At 45.0% G+C, this 17,171-nt stretch overlaps 1 protein-coding gene across 1 annotated transcript in view; it reads left to right on the top strand.

The window, feature by feature from the left end:
* LOC308145616 (uncharacterized protein) overlaps positions 1-17,171 on the top strand; it is a gene marked incomplete at its 5' end in the record, with an annotated part of 97,983 nt that overhangs the window by 63,238 nt on the left and 17,574 nt on the right. Inside the window, 8 exons of the mRNA XM_080517085.1 lie at positions 3,419-3,573; positions 4,088-4,299; positions 4,375-4,582; positions 4,678-4,774; positions 4,956-5,184; positions 5,512-5,637; positions 6,395-6,517; positions 8,132-8,213. Coding sequence (XP_080373211.1) covers positions 3,419-3,573; positions 4,088-4,299; positions 4,375-4,582; positions 4,678-4,774; positions 4,956-5,184; positions 5,512-5,637; positions 6,395-6,517; positions 8,132-8,213 — 1,232 coding nt within the window. The remainder of the gene's footprint in view (positions 1-3,418; positions 3,574-4,087; positions 4,300-4,374; positions 4,583-4,677; positions 4,775-4,955; positions 5,185-5,511; positions 5,638-6,394; positions 6,518-8,131; positions 8,214-17,171) is intronic.

Genomic DNA, 17,171 nt, shown 5'->3' with positions numbered 1-17,171 from the left:
TTACAGCGTCCAGAGAAAAGACGAACAAGCCCGTCTTCACAAACATGAATCTCATGAGTTTTCACTGTATTTTTCACACATTCACAAACATCTGCTGTGCGGCTGTTGACATATCCAAGTGTCATCAGAACTGTTGCTCTGAAGCTTTCTGGTGATTTTGATCACTTATCATAAATTTGCATTACTTCCATGTCTCTCCCTGGAATTAAAAATACAACAAACAGTTACTAAACGCGTTCATATCACCGTTTTACCGTTAATTTCTCCGTTACTGATGTTGCTGAGACCTCATGATAGAAGTTGTAGGAGTCGTCTTATTACTGGAGCTCGGTGGTGTGTGTATCTGTGTGTGTGTGTGTTTACTGACTCTGCGAGTGTGTTTTGTTTGTGTGTGTGTGTGTGTGTGTGTGTGTGTTTCATTATCTTGCGGACACAGTAAACTGCATCTCCCCAGAAAGCTGCCAGCCCTTAATGAAGGCGAGAGCCTGGTTAGTCCCGTGCTACAGCTGGGACCCAGAGGAACTAGATTTGTTGGGTAGGAAACCAAACTTAGCAACCCCCACCTTAACCCCCCCCCCACCACCACAAACACACCCTCCTTCCTCCTTCCTCCTTCCTCCTCTCGCACCTCCGTCCAGCTGAAAAGAACAACATGACCCAGGCTGATTCATGCTGATGGATTATGCTTCCCATCTCTGTTGACTTTGATTTGCCGGGTCGCAACATTATCGTGGTTTTGGGAAGAAATCAAGCGTGGAAGACTGTCACACTTCTTCCTAAAACTACACACTCGAGCTTGAAATCCATCGCAGTTTTTGTTTTTTTCTTTAGAGTCCATGGTATTTTTTTTCTTTTCCTTCACAGAAGCTCCCTCCGAGCTTCGGACATCACTTGAAATGTGCAGGTTTTTTTTGATTGGCTGCTCGGAACCGGACTGCGCTTGTTTGGGCATGAGCCTCTTCCTCCTCGAGCCGAGCGTCATCCCGCTTCCCATGAACGCTGCGACTTCATTATGAGAACAGTTTCATGTTTGTGTGCGCGATTCATTCAGAGACTTGGTTGAGATGGGGGGGAAAAAAAAAGTTTGATTGATCCATGATGCTTTCATGTGAGCAGGGTTGGCTGTGTTTTTCAGGTTAAATGGTTTATTGTGAGCCTGGATCTTATTGATAACGGAGCAACTGATTTGTTTTGGCGTGCAAATGATAACAGCAGATTTCAATAAACAACGAATACAATCAGTAATGTAATTTCTTATCATTTAAATTGTACAAACTTGTCATGTTTTAGATTTATTACACATAAAATTTACTTAATTTTTTTTTTAATGTAGCTGAAAAGTAATGAAAACCACATTTGATTAATTACATTTTATGCTTTTCCTTCCTGTGACTCTAAAACTCTTTTTACTCTCAATCCTTTCTTCTATGCATACATTAGTCACTGGCTTGTACATATTTATCTTTTAGTCTGATTGATTGATTTTAACTTTTCTGTCTGGAGCAAAGCCGTCAAAGAATTTCCCTCTGCAATTAATAAATGATCTATTCTTCTTCGCTGTACCTATTTTTTGCATAAACCATGAATATATCAAAAACATTTTTTTTAATTGAAAATATGAATTTCTATCTTGTTGATAAAAAGATTCATCCTTGAATATATTCTATGTATTAATTAGATGCACATGTATATAATTCACTCACAATACTATTATTTAAGTCTTTTTTTTTTCAAGATAATACAAGTTTGTTTTTGTTTTTTGACAGAGTTGTGTGACACAACACAACTCTGAGACCCGAGCTGAGATGCTGGTGATGTTGTCATGAAAGAGTATTAAGAAGTATTTAACGCCACAAGGTTTCATCGAAATTGGCATCATGCTGAGATTGTAGTAATTTTCCCGCGATAACAGGTTTTGTGAATATTTTTTTTTTTTTCATCACGTATACTCTGCACTGCAACAAAGAAAAACTTTGAAAGTTTAAATTGAAGGGTTATTAAGGCACTGTTTGGTGAAATTAAGTTGTGTGTGGCCTCTGAACTAAAAAACAAAATGTGTTTGACTCCAGATGAGCTGTTGCAACAGATCTGACCACAAAATTTTCCATAAAATAATGTAAATTCTTATATGATTCCAAGCTTTGTGGATTTCTAAGACGTGAACCGTGGTTATTCTGTGTGTCCTCTCCTGTTTTGATTCCCCACGTCGAGGCTCCAGTTTTACCATCCGCCTCTCTTCCGTTGCTTTCATGCCTTAATGTCGGGGCTGTGCGGCTTTCTCCTCCCGCCCCTCATCGCGCCTCATGTCACGTTTTCTTCCTTCACTTTGAATGTGTCACGGACTCCGCAGCACGGCCACCTCTGTCATCACAAACTCACGGTCCATTCATATCCGCACGGTCCATCGCAGTTTGTCACGCGTGTCAGTGTCACAGGAACTCGTGGATATTCACCAGGGTGCCATTTGTTTCACCTGTGGATGTCTACCTAAATCTTTATAAGCTAAAAGAAATAATGATCGTGAAGTGTAAGCTATTTACGGAAGGGCATGTGAGTTATCACAGTATAAAGATAATAATAAGTTCATTGGTAACTTTATTGTCCACTCGGGAAAATTAATTTGCTACAATCGGAAACAAAAAAAGACATAAATGGAATAAAATGGATGCATTAAAATAACAGGTGCTGCTCCCTTTGTGGCAATAATGGCACAAAACTAAAACATGTATTTAAATTAAATGACGAAATGTCAAAGTTGTAAAACTGCAAATGATATATCATAATAGATATTTCTATTTATTGCAGGAGTTCAGCATTAAGCAGAACTCCAACATTACGTCAGTGGTAAAAAGTGAAAGAAATGAACGCTACGGCACTTAATGTGACGTATTAAAGATAATTTGTGATTCAAAGCTCTGCTGGTTCGTGGAGAGAAACTATTTTTCATTCTGGAAGTACAGGCCTTAATTCAATGGTTGAAGAGGGATCGTGGAGGGGAGGGGATAATAAAACTATAAAAACGCATAGAACTACACATGTACTGAAACAGAAATAATCCAGATTCATGTGTGTTTCGAGTAACTCTGATGAGTTTCTCCAGTGATGCTTGAGAGTTTTCCTTATATTTAAAAAGTCAAAATATTGGGGGGGGGGGGGGGGTGCAGATGAGAAAGGAACCTTTCTCTCACATCCTCCTGAGCAAATCGCACCCTGCTCAAAGAAATCAGGAAAACAATGACTTGGATTTTATATTTAGAGATAAATAATTTAGCTCTAATCATTTTCACAGTTCCTGTGTTCTGAGAGAGAATTGAACCATTCACTCCCTCCCAATCAGACCAGTGGGTAAAATCGTTGCGTGTTGTGTGATTATTTACTGGTATTTCCCCTGACATTACCCCCCCACCCCCACCCCCAGGCCGGTGATCGTGGAGATCCCACACTTCGGCTCGATGCGGGGCAAAGAGAGGGAGTTGATCCTGCTGCGCAGCGAGAACGGCGAGTCCTGGAAGGAGCATCTGTACGACTGCAAGACCGACGACCTCAACCAGCTGCTCAACGGGATGGACGAAGGTCAGACCGGCCGAAAACACACAAGGGAATTTCCTGTTGGATTGAATTTCCCCGCGTAGGTTCGCATATTAATAACGAGCCGCTGAAGCCCCTCGGGACAGGATACCGGCTGTAAACTGATATACGACGACGACTCACTGATAACTGTGTCCAATAAAAGGATAATTGATTTAAAATGAAGCAAAACACAACACTTACAGGTGCTTCGTTTAGAGGAGATGATCTGATTAGATTGTGGTTATTTGCTGCATGCATTTACATAATAATGAGAGAAAAACCGAAGGCTTAAGAAGTAAGACGATGCAAAAAATATTAAGATGTTGTTTTCAGAGTTGTGCACAAAATGTCCATTGAGCTCCATTTAGTTTTTATTTATATCGCATCAATTACAACACAGAAAAGTAACTACATGTAGAGAGAAAACAATAATTGAACCACATCCATATCCGTCAGTCTGTGACGTCCATTCACTTCCTGTTTGGTGGCGATAACGGTGTGTTTCCTCTCCGTGTAGAGCTGGACAGCGCCGACGAGCTGGAGAGGAAGAGAATCTGCCGCATCGTCACCAAGGACTTCCCACAATACTTTGCGGTCGTGTCACGGATCAGACAGGAGACCAATCACATGGGACCGGAGGGCGGGACTCTGTGCAGCCGCAGCGTCCAATTGGTCCAGGCCTCCTTCCCCGAGGGGGCGTTGACCAAGAAGATCAAAGTCGGTCTGCAGGTGAGTAGTTTTTTTGTTGTGTTTGTTGTTGTTTTGGTTTGACTTTGTCTCACGCACGTTGCCCTGTTCTCTCAGGCTCAGCCGGTGCCCGACGACACCGTGAAGAAAATCCTGGGTAACCGGGCAACCTTCAGCCCCATCGTCACCGTGGAGCCGCGGAGGAGGAAGTTCCACAAGCCCATCACCATGACGATCCCGGTCCCGCCCCTTTCGGGAGAGGGCATGACCAACGGCTACAAGGGAGACTGCACCCCCTGCCTCCGCCTCCTCTGCAGCATCACGGGTCCGAGCCACGTCCTCCACTTTCACTTTCCCGAAAGGGTTTTTCCCGTCCTCTGTACGACTTTACTGAATCCTGTCCGTCTGACTGGTTCTCAGGTGGGACGTCGCCGGCGCAGTGGGAAGACATCACAGGCACAACTCCTCTCACCTTCGTCAACGACTGCGTCTCGTTCACCACCAACGTCTCGGCCAGGTGAGACGCAGAAGCGCCGAAATGTTTCATCTCAGCCTCTGTTGTAATCTTACCGAGTTTGAAATTTTTATGATTTCCCAGTAAAATCAATGGTGCTCGGAGCCACTGAACTTTTTGAGAACGGGGCTTTATAGTTACCTTTCTCTGTCTCTGTGCCTTGTTTCACCTTTTTCTTTTCTAGGTTCTGGTTGGCAGACTGCCACCAGATCCCAGAGACGGTGGGCTTGGCCTCGCAGCTGTACCGGGAGCTGATCTGTGTGCCCTACATGGCCAAGTTCGTTGTGTTTGCGAAGATGAACGACCCGGTGGAGTCCAGACTGCGGTGCTTCTGCATGACGGACGACAAGGTGGACAAAACTCTGGAGCAGCAGGAGAACTTCGAGGAGGTGGCCAGGAGCAAAGACATCGAGGTGCGCTGAGGAAGCGTCCTTCCTGCTTGAAAGTTGATTAAAATATCCATCAATTGAGGATTTACCGTAATTTCTGGACTGTAAGCCGGTAATTTTGTCACACGCTTTGAACCCTGCGGCGTTAGCAATGACAAGCTTCATGCTGCTGATACACCGGTGTTGCATTCAGGTGCATCGCTTAACTCCAACCTTTTTTTTTGTTTTTTGTTTCTTTTTTAATTTGGTGGGTGTGGCTTATATTCAGGTGCGCTCAATAGTCTGGAAATTAGTCCGCATTGAGTGTTGATTTTTGGAGTTCTGTTGCCAACGTCGTTCCTGTTTGTTCAGGTTCTGGAGGGCCGGCCCATCTACGTGGACTGCTACGGAAATTTGACCCCTCTGACCAAAACTGGTCAGCAGTTACTTCTGAACTTCTACGCCTTCAAGGAAAACCGCTTGCCCTTCTGCGTCAAGGTACGTCAACACGTGAAGCTGCTCTCACCTTCTCCGAGGGCTGCAACGTGAAGAGTTACTGAAATTATGGAAACATTAAGCATGACGTGAACGTTTAAAGACCCTCATCCTCAAAGTGGATCTGACTCGATTAGACATGAACCCAACACCCACTATGGCCTCGCAGCGAGTCCACAGCACATAACCCAGTTCTCTTTTCCACTTCTAAATAACCTCAAGCCATTGATCAGCTAATTAACTTCATGCCGTCCCTGATCAATCGTCATGCGTCATTACGGCCTGTGGTATTGTCGAAGCTGCCGGGAGTTCGTGTGGATTAGATCAAGGGCCAACTTGTCCCAATGCTGTTCATTAGAGCAACAGTCAGAAGGCACAGTGTGTTTAATATTGCATCAAGCTGACAGTTCAGCAAACCTCCTGTTCGAGGAAATACCATCTGTACATGATGTATAACACAGATTAATTTCATCGCAGTACTTACAGCAAGACAGCAGTGTTTTTAAGTCTTTATTACAAGCCTCCATGAAATGAAAACTATATTTTTATCTTTGGAGTATTTGTCTTTCCAATAAGACCCATGTAGAAGGGAAACAAACATCTTCTACACTACTTTTTCAAATACAGAGGTTTGGTATTCTCTCAAATAGCGGGAGATGTGTAACGCAAACGCTACTAAGGCTTCGCTTAAACCGCATCAAAACGTTTTGCATTTCCACGTCAACATTTTTTTTTACAAATGGGCCATTTTCCTCCACAGGTTCGGGATCCCAGTCAGGAGCCCTGTGGCCGTCTGACTTTCCTCAAAGAGTGTAAGACTTTAAAAGGCCTCCCGCAAACGGCCGTGTGTAACCTGAACATCACACTCCCTGCGGTGAAAAAGGTAAGGTAGCGTCAACTCACCATTCTGTGTTGTTCACGTCCATAACCATGTCCGTGGTCAGGGTAGCGTCGCCCCCTCCACCCTTCGATAACACAGATAGATGAAAAACAGAGAAAGACTTTGGCCAATCTGCCGCCACTGTGTCTTTTATCTGTTTAAAGCTTCTCTCTCTGTATATTGGTTATCTCTGCAATGGATTCTCGTCATTGGCTGTGTCATTTTTCTTCTACCTGCTTCTTGATTTAGATGCTTTTGGCTGAGGGCTTGTCTGCAAAAGAGTCTTCTGATTATTCGGCTGGCTTTTTGTGGCTTCACTTCATTTGCTGTTTTGGCTTCTGAATGTTGGCGCTTTCGTTTTACATTTTTTTCTCCTTTGTATTTCCTCTTTTTTTTCTCTTCATTTTGCTAAATTGGCTTGTCTTCCAAGTCGGAGCTTCTGTCAATCACTCCTTTTTCACACCCTGATGTTTCTTTCCCCCTCCTGCTTTCCATTATGTTACTCCCCCTGTTTCTGCAATGCATCTTGGGAACCAGGAAACGGAGTCAGATGCCGAGGATGAGGTAAACCGCACCCTCCCCACCATGTGCTGTCCACTGCGCTAGATCAGTAGCGGCCCTGCTCTGCTCTTCATAGCCTTATTCTTTCCGCTTCCACAAGGGCAATACAAGCTTCTCTGATCAAAAGCAACCATGAGCTGCTTAGTTCTGCATGGTATACGCCAGAGATGAAAGCTGTTTATGTCAATGCGAATCCTTTCACTTCACAGTTTGTGTCACGGGTGGATTTGTCCTTCGTTCAAGATTGAGCACCCTTAGTAACCGTAAAGATTTGCAGCATTATCAGGAGTAACTCGACATAAATTGTATGTTTAGGTTAGTAATTAATCGTAGTGTCACCACAGTGCCATTAAATCTTTAAGACCCCGTTTACGCGACAGCGTTTCAAGTGAAAGCACGTTTGCACGTTTTGAAAACGGTGTCCATTTACACTGTAATGGCAGAAATACTGAAAACGGTGTAGTTAACGTGCAAGGCCACTAGTGGGTGCTGTTGTTTGTTTTTGTAACGAAACCACACACCGATGCAGCAGAGAGCGATACGCTCTAAACATTAACAAAGGGAGAAAGCGGACATTCTTCTGGACAGACGACCAAGTTGGATTGTTGTTGTAGTGACTTCAAAATAAAACTACCAAGTCCCAGGAGAATATGGACTGGGAGTCACGACATTCTGGACGAAACATTGGTATGATTGTCCATCTTCTGAGCATGTGTATAACTGTTTACACCGGTCGTGGTGCACATGTGCAGTAGCAGCATTTCCTCGGTCTACACGGCGGTGGAGTCGGGGCATTCTTGGAAAGTTCCACCTTGGGACCTATTTTTGCATTTTTGTGTAAATGAATGCCCAAAACGCGATGAAACTTTTCTGGTTTCACTTGAAAATGTTGTCGTGCAAACGGGGTCTTAAAGGAGGATTTGTTGGTTGGCAGTTAAAATAAATTATGAAGAAAAAAAATTCCAATAATTCAAGGTTGTTGCTTATTTGGCCGCCCCATGCAAGGCTGGGGGACATAGAACTGATAGGTTTTTGTGTTGTTTGCTATTGTTGCAGACTGAAAAGCCAGAACGACGTCATACCTTTGCATCGCTAGCCTTACGTAAGCGCTACAGCTATCTGGCCGAGCCTGCACTGAGTGAGTTTGACATTTTCACTAACAACCCTTCTAATGAATAAGTTTCGTGGATACGTTAGTTTATTAACCGTTTTAATTAACCTGTAAAAGAAAATGCGTGACTAGTATGTACAGTAGATAGATGTGACTTACGTAATGTAATAAATGCATATTTCTCATCCCACATAACATGCACTGTCCACATGCTCGTTGACTACGTGGTACATATTTTTGCATGGGTCAATGAGTGGTTTTTAAGTTTCTGTGCTCTGCTTGCCCACGGTGTGAGTTGTACTTCTTCTGGGTTTGTTTGGTTGATTGCCAGTGCTGAGTTTTACGAGTCACACTGTGGCAGAAACAAAATTTCCTTTGGCACAATATCTCAGTGTTAACGGCCATTTTGAAAGGAGGTCAAAGAGAAATTTTGTTTGTATGTCATTTGTCCCCCGTGAGCTTCGAGATCTTTTTGGCCTTGTGATGATGTAGCAGCTTTGTGTGGGACAAACGTGCATGTCAGAAGGTCTTGAGTTTTGCTTTCTTTCAAATGTTTACTTTCTGTTTTTTTCCACGATCTCTGCTTGTCACCAGTTTGACCCAGCTGGACAAAATGCGCCAAACTTTAGCCTGTGAAAGCACATTTTGTCATATTTTAATTGTTTATTTAAAGGGAAATGGAAACTTCTGTAGCCTTTGGCTCTATTGTACCATTGTCCAAATTGTCTTTGGGGAATCTGTCAGTTTTCATTTTTTTTTTTTTTAACCAAACAGATAAAAGGCACTTTAAAAAGCGGATTGAAACGAGAGCTAGAATCCATACGCCACTACTAGAACTTCTTAAGTCCAAAGAGAGAAGTTATTTTTTGTCTCAATCCCAGTGCATTTGTCTTTTGCCATAATTCCGTTGTCATTTGTTGGTCGATGTCATCGTCTTTTGATTTTCCTTTGCTGCTGTATGTGCTTTGTTTTTCTAATTTCTTTTGTTGTCAGTGCTGTTGATGTGGTTGGAGTCATCCCAATGTCCTGAATCACACTGTGACACAGCTGTTTGTTTTGTCCTGCCATCTTTGGTCTATACTCACATTTCTTACCTTGGCATATAAAACTGCTCTGTTTTTTCCTACCTTAATACTAGGACTGCATCACTGACCAACTCTTCCTCCTCTGATCTCCTCTTCTTTCATATTTCCCCCCTCCCTTTTTCTCCCAACATAATTTTATGTTATCTTTACCGTTTCCTCATCCATTTTTTATTATTTCTACCATTCCTTCTTCGTCATTATTTCTACAATTTCACCCGAAGAAACGGCACTTGAGCGAAGCGCAACAGCAAGAACACTGCCTGGTGGTTACCCTCACAAACCTGTCTTTCCAACCAGAACTTACCCACCATGGTCGACTGCTCCTATTACCGTCCCTGGCCAAACAAGGCCCGTCGGAGTGGGGGGTTCCATCACCCCTACCGATTCACCGACAGGCTCACCAGCTGCTTCTCCATTAAAATCCATCTGGCACCCCTCAGCACCGTCACCTGCATGTGCTGCAACTATCAAAGCCACTCTTGGAGCTTCGCTATCAGGACCTTCCATTCCTTCCCCAGTTAAATCCGTCAGTGAAATAGTGTCTTCATCCCCCATCAGGTCGTACAGGACTATGCCCTCCCCGATTAAAACTGTTGTCCAGCCGGGCCAGTACCCCGTCCAAGGGTCTGCCAGTCTTGTTTCCTCTGGGAGCCCGTGCAAATCTGCCACAGATCCAGCTTCCATCAAACACCTTGCTTCTGCATACACGTCACGGACTTCACCACTTCACTCGATACCTAATGGTTCTTTACCAGAGAGGTCTTCAGCTCCCAGTCCTGCTTCCGCAACCTCAAAGGCTCCATACAGCATGTACAACTCCAACCTGCCTTATAAAACTCCCCTTGGCTCTACAACGATGACAGATGCAGGGGCACCGACCCTTTCCTCTGTTAAAACTGGCCTGTCCTCATTAAAACCCTCTGTAGATTCACTCTCACCTCGAACAGGAAGGTCGCCTCTCTCGTCTCTCTCCTCAGCAGGTCACACAACCATCGCTTCCTCAGAACTGTCCATGATGAACGGATCGGTCTCACCCGTTAAATATCCCTCCTCCTCCTCCTCCACGCCATCCTCTCCCTCCTCACGTCTTGTGTCAGAGAGAAGTAGCAGCCTTCAGGAGAGGATCCTCGCCACAACCCAGGCAGCAACCTCGGGTGTCAGCGCCGCCCTAAACGAAGCTATAGACTCATACTCTGTCTCGGGCTATGGCACTCTTAAATCACTGTCCTCCCCGCGAAGGTCTGCACCAGCAACCTCTGCTTACGGTTCACTGAGATCTGCTGCCTCCCCAAGTGCAGCAGTGTCATCCAATACCTGGTCCAATAATGTACCTGTTTACTCATTGGTTAACGTTATCCCAGAGACCCCTGTCAAACCAGGCCCTGGGTCCCTCAAAATGGCACTTCCCGATTCCCCGCGTGCTTCATCATCATCCTCTTCCTCTATGTCTTCCTGTGTTACTGCAACAAAACTTAAGTCCCAATTAAAATCACCCCCATTTATCACACCTCCCATCATCCACCCAACTGCAGCTTCCAATCGTGAGATACTGAGAGACGTAGCAGATATGAAACAAGACTTGATCAGAATGACAGCAATCCTCCAGACAGACACACAAACTGCAGCTAAAACTGTCCAGACATCACAGACCGGCACTCCTAAAGAGACCAAGTTAGAGGATGAAGAGCCATTTACTCTAGTAGAGAAAGTGAAAGAAGATTTGGTAAAAGTGAGTGAGATTTTACAGAAAGATATCGTGAGTGAAGGCAAGACTATTCCAGGTAAAGACAAAGGTTCAGAGGATGATTGGGAGGAATTTTCTAAAGATGAAATTGAAGAGGCGCAAAGAAGCATCCTCTCAGACTATTTTGATGGAAATACCCTCCTTTTGAAACACCAGGCTAGCAAAGATCTAGACTTGGCAAAAGTAGTAGACTATTTAACAAATGACATTGGTGCAAGCTCTCTCTTAAAAATGGCCGAGCGAAAATGTAGGTATGAGGAGGAAACGAAAAGGGAGGGAGAAGGAGAGGAGAAACAGAAACGTGTTCTCAAACCATCCATGTCAATACAAGAGCACAAACTCAAAATGCCACCTCCAGTCTCAGGCATGCTCAGGTCTCCTTCAGAGAAGGACCTCAGCAAACTTGCTGAGTCATATCAGGGGTCAGACACTATTTTGGAGTCACCCGAGGACCTGTCTCATGAGCAGGATAAAAGTCCGTTGTCAGACAGCGGATTTGAGACCCGGAGTGAAAAGACCCCTTCTGCTCCCCAGAGTGCAGAAAGCACAGGACCCAAACCTTTATTCACTGATTCGCCGATCCCACCCTGTGTAACTGAGACCAGGACGGAAGTTGTTCACATTAGGAGTTTTGAGCAGCCAGATGAACCTTGTGAACCCGGACGTATGGAAGAAGCTGCATCCGCACTTCCGGCGTTAGAGCCAGAAGTGGCTTTAGCGAGCTCCAGCAAAGCTCTGCAAATGAAAATACCAGAAGACGATATGAACAAAAGCATGTGTCTCAAAGAGGAAACTCATATTACTACGACCACTAGAATGGTCTATCACAAGCCCCAGCTGACTGATGGTGCAGAGCTGATAGAAGAAGCCATGTCTGTAAGGGATATCATGAAAGCCTTCCAGTCAGGTAGGGACCCATCCAAAGACCTGGCCGGCCTTTTTGAACACAAAGCTAATCAGGATTCTGTTAAAGGTGATGAGTTGACACCTAGATTCCTTGACCGAGACATTAAATCCAAGCCTAAGGTTGAAAGGATAATTGAAGTTCATATTGAAAAGGGTCACAGCACAGCAGAGCCCACTGAGGTTATTTTCAGAGAAACCAAGAAACACCCTGAGCTTTACGTCTATAAAAGTGACCGGGGAATAAGAGAACTCACTGACTATGATGAGGTTCAACAGGAAGAGGAGGAGCTTACTGCCGAAGAATCCTTGCCCTCCTTCCTAGAAACATCGCGCGTTAACACCCCAGTGTCACAGGAGGAAGACAGTCGACCGAGTTCCGCACAGCTAATAGCCGATGACTCGTATAAAGCATTGAAACTATTGAGCCAACACTCTATAGAATACTGTGATGACGAGCTGTCAGAGATTCGAGGGGAGTCCTATAGGTTTGCTGAGAAAATGCTTCTCTCAGAGAAACTTGACGCGTCACCGCTTTCTCACTCTGACACGGAGGAAACCATGGCTGACAGAAACCGCTACCTAGTTTCTGAAGATGGTGGTTGCCGGGGCACTGAGGGCGTGGGACACGGTAGCCCCAAAAGAGAGTTTGTCTCAAAGTCATCCAAAGATGGAACTCCTAAGTCTGCTAAATACTCGCACAGGGAGGAGCCATCTCAATTTGATAAAGTGACAGTGCTCCATTACTCCACAGAACCAGGCAGCCCCAAACATGCAGTTTGGATGCGATTTACGGAGGATAAACATGACAGGAGCAGGGACAAGCTTCTTTATGAGGATAGGGTGGATCAAAGTGTGAAAGAAGCTGAGGAAAAGCTCAGTGAGGTATCGCAGTTCTTCCGCGACAAAACTGAGAAGCTCAACGATGAGCTACAGTCCCCTGAGAAAAAGCCAGTGCGACGAGAGCTAAAGGAACCAAGGTCTTGGCCGAGCTCAGCCTGCAGCAGTCCCGAAAAAATACAGCAGAAGCCTAAAGTAGGAGAAGAGGGATTCAAAAGCAAACTCAGGGAGCCTTCAGTGAATAGAGTGTTTGGTGACACAACAGCAGCTGAAAAGAAAAGCTGTAGCTTACCGAGCAGCCCGCAGAAAACTGTTTTCTCTCATACAAGTGAGGATAAAATCAAGCAAACTCAGACCAGTGAGTCCGAACCATCTTCGCCCGCTCATGTAAAATCAACATCTAAAGTAAGTGCAGTAAGAATGAAATTTGAATCTGAGGCTCAGAAATTCGATCAGTGCAGTCCAACCAAAACTCCCCCTCCAGTGCAGCCAAAGCCTTCAATAAAGAAATTACAAGAGAGCAAACTTCCTGTTTATCAGTTTAGTTCTACAGGAAAACCCAGGGTATCTGATGCATCAGAAGAAAGCCAGAAAAAAGACGTTGGGAAAGACACAGCTGTAAATAAACCTACTTTGTCAACATCTAAAGTGCCAAAAGTAGACAAGCTGCCCAACAAAAATATCTCTGAAGCGTCAGTACCAGTTAGTGACTCTAAGACTGATAAAGTTACGAAAATGAAACATATTACGTCAAGTGTTACTCAGGATATTAAAGAAAGCCATAAAATTCAGACTTCAGTCAGTCAAGATACTGCTAAATTAGAAGAAACAGGCAGCAGTGCTAAAAGACATCAACAAATCGCCAAAACTGAATCGCCTACCAGGGAGAAAATACTTGAGACAACTAAACAAGATGGCGAGGAACCAGTAAATAAAAACCTCAGAAAAAAGACTGAATCACAAATTCCTGTGAGAACACCATCCCTGTCTTTGGATAATGACCTCACAAAGAAACAGACAGCAGCTAAACCCTCACAAATACCTACACTATGTAAAATCAAGAGTCCTGAGAAAGCCCCACCGAAAACAGATTTAACCTTCGAGATTCTTGATAACGCTCCCAAAGATTCTAATTCTAACAACCTTCCAAGCCCGAGAGAAATGCTGGAGAAAGTCATAACACCTCCAGTTGCCGTAACAACCAAAGAGAACTTCAAGGGCATCAAAACATTACCAGTTTATGTTAGTGTCCAGGTGGGCCGGCAGGCGGAGAGGGAAGCCAAAGGAGCCGTTTCCATTGTGAGACAGAAGTCAAACCCAGGACTCAGTCCCATCAGTCCAGACGACGACACACTTGAGCAGGTCTCATTCATAGACAGCTCAGGGAAAAGTCCTCTTACCCCAGAGACCCCCAGCTCTGAGGAGATAAGCTACGACCTTACATGTCGGACCCCTGACGGCTTCATGGGATTCATGCCGGGAAAACCAAGCACCATCATGGAAGTTTCTGAGGAATCAGAGGAAGACAATCAGGGCAAGGTGGCTTTTCCTTTTGGAGAGACCAAAAGAGAAAGTGAAACTAATGCCCGTGTTACCCAAGCAGACCTTGCTAATGCTAATAAGGAAGACACTGAAGTTATCGACAACCAGCAGGAATTAATCGATGATTTTGAACTGGATGAAATGACGGTCATTAATCAAATAACATTACAGGAGCACCAAGAAGTGTCAAAAGATAAAGGCATTGCATACATCGAGTTTCCTCCCCCTCCCCCCCTCGACTCCTCTTCAGAAATGTCAGATCCAGAGAGGAAGGGTTCTTGCGCCTCTTCCGAGACTGAGACGGAAATGATGGAGGTGAACTTGCAGGAAGAACACGACAAATATCTGCTCACTGAGCCAATTATTCGCATACAGCCTCCTTCGCCAGTGCCCCCCGAGACAGATGACGATCAGTCAAAGGATGATGACGACGAGTCGATCTTCCAGACAATACCATGTAAGAAATTCACTTATAAAACCCCTGAGGAGGAGGAGAAGAGGAAGGAGAAAGAAAAGGCATCGAAACTCAAAAAACAGGATAAAAATGGAAATAGCAAAGACCATCATAATGGGACTAATGGCAGCAATGGTTCCAGCAATGGTTCTAAAGGTTCCAATGGAAAAGTTGAGGACTATGAATATGAGCAGAATGGAAATGACCAGTCCATAACAGACTGTTCAATAGCCACAACTGCTGAATTTTCTCACGACACCGATGCCACAGAAATAGACTCCCTCGATGGATATGAACTTCAGGATGAGGACGATGGTTTGTGTGAGCAGGCAGATTTACGGCTGTACGGACTTCCAGATAGCCGCAGGGACGTCTGGGCAACGGACACATATCGGTCCACTGACCGCTCTTTTCCGCCAACAAAACTGGAAGTTATTGAAGAGGAGAAAACTCCCGAGGAATGCCAAAAGGACACTTTCAAAAAAGACCCCCCCTCAAATGGTGGCAAACCTGAAGATGTTAGTAAAGACGGAGGTAAAGCTCAGGAACAAAAAGGTTCAGACAAAGAGGGATTTTCAGACACTTATTTTAGTTACAAGTTGGAAGAGGAGTTTAACTCTCCCTTCAAGACTGTTGCCACGAAAGGGCTGGACTTTGACCCCTGGCCCAACAAAAGTGGTGAAGAAGAGGTTGTTGACATGGGAGGGGCACAGGGAAGCACTGGTGAGCCTAAGCCTTTCGGACTGGCAGTCGAAGACCAGTCCCAGGCAACAACACCAGACACGACCCCGGCCCGAACGCCAACGGACGATAGCACGCCGACGAGCGAGCCAAACCCATTCCCCTTCCATGAAGGGAAGATGTTTGAGATGACACGCAGTGGTGCGATTGACATGAGCAAGAGGGACATGGTGGAGGAGAGGCTCCAGTTTTTTCAGATTGGTGAGCATTACTACTCAGCGGGCAGGTACAGAGTCAGAGACTTGGACTCAGATGCCTCCACACAACACAGGGATCAGGTTATCACACAAGATCCCACAAATACATTTTCTGTCCCTCAAGTCTCCATTCAGACCACAACTGTCCAACTAGAAATATCAAATGTTGCTGGAAGTTACAGCACATGCTCAGCATCCAACACTGAGCCTAAATTTTCCACTTTTAAAACAGGAGTCAAGCCTTCATGTAATAAAACTTCCGGTGCTTCAAATGGCACTAACAGATCTAGAGCAACATGCACCTTTGATTTTTGTAATGACAAAACCTCAGGAACAACTGCAGATACATTTTACTGTGCAGCATCAAACTATACACACTGTTGTGACACGACAGATAGCTGTTTGAACAACAGATCGCCATGCATGGCAGATTATCAATCCACTTCTTCAGGTACAGCCGAGCAGAGGGACTACTTTGGTTGGACCTCGCAAAGTCAGTCCACTTTTTACCAAAGCACTAATTATTCTTCCGCACCTTCACAACAGATCTGCTCTTCCAAAACACGAAGCAGCAATACCAGTAGCACGACCGCTGACTCCCATTCTGACCATTCAGATGTCTTTCAGGCTGGCAGTACTGTGTTCAACTTGTTGTCCTCTTCAGGACCCGCTCTGCAGGAGGTCAACAGGATAGAAGCGTCCTTCAGCCAGTTAGAGGGAAACAGAAGAGATTTTCCTAATGTAGCAATAACAAACACAGAAGCCAAAGAGGCGAAGGGCCACATATTCAAGTCCAGGTTACCACGGAGGGTATCCAGCCACAAACTATGCAGTCAAAGTCCGTCAACAGTGAAAGAGAAGCACAACAAAATCCCAGTCAGGAAACATGCAACGTATAAAGTCAGGGAAAGATTAGACCCGTTTGAGAATTTACTTCCTAAGTCAAAAATCCCAGTGATGAAAGCCATTCAGGACACTCTGTGTTCACAGAAGCAGGTCAGAGCCCTTTCCGCAGTCAGCAAAAGCAGCATTAAATATTCAGGGGTTTGTAAAGCCCCAGTGAGCAGCCGTTTAATAAAACCCTCTGGTAAAAGTACCACAAGAGAAAGGGGGAAACAAAACCATCCAATGGTCTCCAAAAAGTCTAAAACAGGAAGCGACCGTAGCCAGGCAGCCGACTCTTTGACCAGGACCATCTCCAAGGAGGCTGAAGGAAAGATAGAGGGCGAAGAACTGCCCACTGAGGACGGCGAGAGCTGCAGCCTCACCACTACCAGGAACACTTCCCTGTCAGAACCATCTAGAGCTTCTAGACGATCCTGCCCTTCACGCACCTCTACCTCTACCTCCACCTCCACCTGCACCACCACATCAACACCATCTGCTAGAGATGCGAGAGCTGAGGTTGAGCAGGCCATCAGTGGGAGGATGAGGAGGAGGAGGAGGAAGAGTAGGCCGACACTTGGAGGCAAGGAGCAG

Source organism: Blennius ocellaris, assembly GCF_963422515.1.
Source record: "Blennius ocellaris genome assembly, chromosome: 21".
In the NCBI taxonomy this organism is placed as follows: domain Eukaryota; kingdom Metazoa; phylum Chordata; class Actinopteri; order Blenniiformes; family Blenniidae; genus Blennius; species Blennius ocellaris.
This window is presented reverse-complemented; position numbering and strand designations above follow the sequence as displayed.